The sequence below is a fragment of the Ailuropoda melanoleuca genome, unplaced genomic scaffold (assembly GCF_002007445.2).
Source record: "Ailuropoda melanoleuca isolate Jingjing unplaced genomic scaffold, ASM200744v2 unplaced-scaffold32328, whole genome shotgun sequence".
NCBI classification, from domain to species: Eukaryota; Metazoa; Chordata; class Mammalia; order Carnivora; family Ursidae; genus Ailuropoda; species Ailuropoda melanoleuca.
In genome coordinates this window covers 1-1,928 of record NW_023203091.1, presented here as the reverse complement: position 1 = coordinate 1,928, position 1,928 = coordinate 1, and the positions used below count along the sequence as shown (strand labels likewise).

The following is a 1,928-nucleotide window of genomic DNA, read 5'->3' as shown; positions in this document are numbered from 1 at the left end:
GAAATCCCTGGCATAGGGGAGAGGCTCCTCCTCCTTTCTAGAGTCCCCGTTGCATAATAATGAAGAGCCGCCTCTGCAAGCATCAACCACACTCCAGCTGACCACGCCCAACTGAATGGACCGCTGCCTCCGCTGAGTGAGGAGGGGACCGCCAGCATCATATTCACAAATGTTGGGGTCCACCTCGGGATCGGTGCCCCCTGTGCAAAGGAAGCGATCTGTCACCACCTCCGAGACATTTGTGATCTTCTCATAGAGGGTGGCTTTCTTGGCATCGCTGTGGCAGGCAATTTTCTTTCCCCCATTCTTGATCCACACACGTCTCTTACGCAACCCAGACAGCGAGGTGGTGTTATATTCACAGTTGGTTATGTAGAAGGATGGAATATTCCCATCGTACAGGAGTTCTTCCTCATGATCCTTACAGGTGGTCTGTGGATGTGGCTTTCTGAGAGCCCGAGTGGTTTCTGCTGTACATGGTAGACATATTGGCCTTGCAAAAGGTGGCAGGTTCTTTGCAGCAAGTTTGACCAGAGCAGCATCATAATCATAGAAATCCTGGATGCCCTTGCTTTGTAGTTTCTGTTTATCATACTCTGGGTGGCGCCGGAATTCAGCTACTGCATTCTGGGTAGTGCCAAGCATGACAACGATATCTTCAGCCCGATTAATCCTCGTGAAGCAGTGGGCAGCTGTCAGGACATAACGCTCAGAAACAATGACACCTTTGCACTTGGTTTGCGCTGGATCATTGACATTGACTCCAGTGAACCAGGGGANCATTCTTGATCCACACACGTCTCTTACGCAACCCAGACAGCGAGGTGGTGTTATATTCACAGTTGGTTATGTAGAAGGATGGAATATTCCCATCGTACAGGAGTTCTTCCTCATGATCCTTACAGGTGGTCTGTGGATGTGGCTTTCTGAGAGCCCGAGTGGTTTCTGCTGTACATGGTAGACATATTGGCCTTGCAAAAGGTGGCAGGTTCTTTGCAGCAAGTTTGACCAGAGCAGCATCATAATCATAGAAATCCTGGATGCCCTTGCTTTGTAGTTTCTGTTTATCATACTCTGGGTGGCGCCGGAATTCAGCTACTGCATTCTGGGTAGTGCCAAGCATGACAACGATATCTTCAGCCCGATTAATCCTCGTGAAGCAGTGGGCAGCTGTCAGGACATAACGCTCAGAAACAATGACACCTTTGCACTTGGTTTGCGCTGGATCATTGACATTGACTCCAGTGAACCAGGGGAACTTGTGATAGTCATCCGGTGCTTCCTGGCCCGGGGAGAAACCACACGTAGGCAAAAACTCACCATCACCAATTGATTCCTGAAAAGCCTCCTGCGCATCATCCAAGTCCTTGAATAGGAAGCTGTGTCTTTCATTGGGTTTGTGGGAAGCCAACTCATTAATGGTTTCTATGTTGATGATGTTCCCACTACCAAAGATGAAAATATCCAAATAATTATCTCGAGGGTTTTGGGGAGATTTCCCAATTTTGAGGAATTCCTTAATCTTCTCAATCACAGCAGCTGGGCAGCCTCCCATGTTGTACTTGCCATCGGTGAGGAGGATAATGACATGCTTTGTTGTGGAGGTGACAGGAGTGGGATTCAGCCCCTGCTGCTTCTCTTTGGCTTGGTGAAGGATCATCATCTCATAGACAGCTTCCAGGCCTTTCCTGAGATTGGTTCCAGGCTTCTGCTGATGGTCATCAAAAGAAGTGTGATTCAGCTGCTCAGACACCCAGGTGGCATCGCTGTTGCGTGGGTTGATTACATTCACAATGTCTCTGCTCTCTGTTGCAAAGGTAATAATGCCGTAATTGGGGAGGATGTCATAGTGGGAAATCTTCTCAATGAACTTGACCAACAGATTCTTTGCTTTTGTGAATGCTGCTGCACCAATGCTTTGTGAGGCA

At 48.4% G+C, this 1,928-nt stretch overlaps 1 protein-coding gene across 1 annotated transcript; it reads right to left on the bottom strand.

Annotated features, from left to right (window-relative positions):
- Positions 1 to 53: 53 nt before the first annotated feature.
- LOC117798561 (complement factor B-like) lies at positions 54 to 1,891 on the bottom strand (the record flags this gene model as incomplete). The annotated part of the gene is made up of 2 exons (XM_034651006.1): positions 54 to 725; positions 1,204 to 1,891. Coding segments are annotated over 2 exons (1,360 nt in total), but the record flags the coding sequence as incomplete, so codon positions are not given.
- Positions 1,892 to 1,928: the final 37 nt, after the last annotated feature.